Source organism: Colobus angolensis, unplaced genomic scaffold, assembly GCF_000951035.1.
Source record: "Colobus angolensis palliatus isolate OR3802 unplaced genomic scaffold, Cang.pa_1.0 Scaffold34, whole genome shotgun sequence".
Taxonomy (NCBI): domain Eukaryota; kingdom Metazoa; phylum Chordata; class Mammalia; order Primates; family Cercopithecidae; genus Colobus; species Colobus angolensis.
Window position 1 is genome coordinate 4324745 of NW_012116710.1, and position 3103 is coordinate 4327847.

Consider the following 3103-nt stretch of genomic DNA (forward strand, 5'->3'; position numbering starts at 1 on the left):
AATTAATATATTAATGTTAATTAATAAAATTAAGACAAATACTAGTTTGGATTCCACTGAATCAAAGAGTTTATTCTAGCAAACACTGCTAATGTGAAAAAATATTAGTCCATCTTAGATCAAAATGAAAGAAGTATTTCCATTTGCGGGGCATCAGCTTTAAATAAAAAGAAAATAGGGGCAGGGCGTGGTGGCTCACTGTAATACCAGCATTTTGGCAGGCCAAGGCAAAAAGATTGCATGAACCCAGGAGTTTGAGACCAGTCTGGGCAACATGGTTTCCCGTCTCAAGAAAAATTAAATAAAGTAAAATAAAATAATAAAATAAAATAGGGAGCAAATTATCTTGTCATATAATTATCCCCGGAGGTATGCTGTTTCCTGAGGTACAATGTCTCCCCCATTCCTTTTTTTCTGGCTGATACAAGATTATACAGGACACAGAATATTTATGACCAAGACAGTTCTAATTATATTAACATCAGAGATATGAAAATGTTAAAACCCTATCACCACGAAATTGTACTTCTGAAAATTAACACTGATCTAATACTGCATAATCCATACTGAATTCCAATGAAATACTGAATAAGCCTCAGGTTCAGATGATAATCTTACTGCCATTTCACCAAGGAACCAGAAACAACTGAAAGAAAAATATGTATTCTCCTCTTCACCACATTCTCCAATCAATCTATGTCTGAATTCTTACCATATATGTGATTTTCCTTCATCAATCAGTTCTACTCCTTCCCATCTACTGAAGGTCACTGCCTACAAAACTACCCTCTCTCTCTGCTTCATCAATATTCCTCTCTTTGAAATCATTCTCATAGCCTATAAACATGTTAAATATATTCACATCATAATTTCACATCGTAAAATATATTCCCTGTACTCTGTGTGTCTGCTTCCCTTTATGACAAAATTCATCCAAAGAATAGTTTAACCTTATTTTCATCATTGCCTCACCACCATTTTTTTTTGTCTCTCAATAAATAACTCTGAAGCAAACAAACAAATGAAAAACCTTTATAACAGAGCATTTCTAGCATATCAAAAAGTAGACAGCATAATAATCTCCATGTATCCAGCATCAACCATTAACCCCATGCCCAATCTTGGCCTATGAACCCCCCAATCTACTTCCTTCCTATTATTTGAAGCTAATCTTGGATATTACATTGTTTCATGCATACAAAGTATGCATCTCAAAAAGCACTTTTATACAAAACCACAATACCATTATCAAAACCTTAAAAACGAGTTATTAAATATCATCAAAAATCAGTGCCCACACTTCCATCTGGCTGATAAATTTTTTTTTTTTTTGATACGGAGTCTCGCTCTGTCACCCAGGCTGGAGTGCAGTGGCACGATCTTGGCTCACTGCAAGCTCTGCGTCCTGGGTTTACGCCATTCTCCTGCCTCAGCCTCCCGAGTAGCTGGGACTACAGGCGCCCGCCACCTCACCTGGCTAGTTTTTTGTATTTTTTAGTAGAGACGGGGTTTCACCGTGTTAGCCAGGATAGTCTCGATCTCCTGACCTCCTGATCCACCCGTCTCGGCCTCCCAAAGTGCTGGGATTACAGGCTTGAGCCACCAAGCCCGGCCCTGGCTGATAAAATTTTAAACAACCTAAAAAGAATAACTCATCCAAAGTTCACAGAATACAATTGTTACATGCCTTTTACATCTCTTTTAATGTACCGATTTTCCTATCATTTTTTGATTTCCCTTGTAATTTATTTGTTGAAGAACCTGTTTTTGGTCCTGTAGTTTCCCATATTCTGAATTTTGCTCACTACATTCCCAAGGTGTAGAACATAGTCCTCTATCTTCTTCCTGTAAGTTGGGAATTGGCTTCAGAAGCTTGACAAGACTTAGGACCTTTTGTTGGCAAAGTTACCTCATAGGTGATATTGTGCTCTTTCTTCAGGAGAAACAACATCTGATTGTCTCGATTCCTTTGACGCTATCAGCACTGGTGTTCAATATCTAAATCCAATAGTTCTTATGGGCTCCAAAATGGTAATATTCTAATTCTATCATTTCTTCTTCATTTATTCACTGAATACTTTCATTAAGAGAAACATACCTCCACCTACTACCTATTCATACAATTGTTATAAGGCAGGATAAATGCTTCTTTTCCTTTATATTTGTGCTTTTTAAATGTTAGTTTCCTAGTAACTTCCAATGATGAATAATTTGCTGTATCATTACGAATTTATAAAATTAAGTGTATTTTATGCACTGCAATACATTGTAGTCATTATAGTAATGACGTTCAAATAGTCCCATCTTTGGACAACTGGAGCCTCTCCAAATTGGATCCTCTTCCCTGACCACCCCATCTAAAATTACTCCATTCACTCACTATGATTCTCCATATCCTTACCTTACTCACTTTTCTTCATAATACCTAATTACTTCAGGATATTTTAGTAATCCATTTACTGATTTACTTGTTTACTGCCTGACTCCCCACTACAATTTAAACTCCATGAACAGAGGGCAATGAAAAAATGTATACATAAAAGTCAAAATATAAAAGATGAGCTAGAAAGAGATTAGATCCAAAATACAGGTAAAATGGAATCATGAGGGAAGAAAGCTTTCCCCTATAAGAAAAGGGAGGGAAACAAGACAGAAAAGAAACAAGTGATAAGTGGAAGTATGGATGAAATTTCTTTGGTGGCTCATGCTGAGAAGATCTAAATTTTCTTCCCAAGATTCAGGTCTCTTCTTCACAACTGACATCTAAGGGGTGTGTCTCCTCCTCAACCAGCAGGTCTGGCCATGCCATAACGGCTGACCTCTGCCTGATCAGCACTTACCTAGAGTCCATCTTCTTTTCTCATCCCTCACAACCATCCAGGGCTCTTTCCCTTGTTCCAATAGGGTGATCACATCTGGCTTAGAAATGGAACATCCTGCTTAAAAATAAATAATAGAATATAATAAATAATTTATTTAAGACTTCAAAACAAAGATGACTATCAGGATTGAAAAACATTCATAGCACAGAGTTACTTTAGGATCACAAGGAAAAACAAGAACAGAGAAGTAGGGACCTAGTCTTATATTTAATTTATACTTA

The 3103-nt window shown here is 36.6% G+C and overlaps 1 protein-coding gene across 1 annotated transcript in view; it reads right to left on the reverse strand.

The window, feature by feature from the left end:
* Positions 1–2937, reverse strand: part of ZFP30 (ZFP30 zinc finger protein) — a 9877-nt gene extending 6940 nt beyond the window's left edge. Inside the window, exon 1 of the mRNA XM_011952356.1 lies at positions 2841–2937. Coding sequence (XP_011807746.1) covers positions 2841–2877 — 37 coding nt within the window. The 5' untranslated portion in view covers positions 2878–2937. The remainder of the gene's footprint in view (positions 1–2840) is intronic.
* Between the last annotated feature and the right edge of the window lie 166 nt (positions 2938–3103).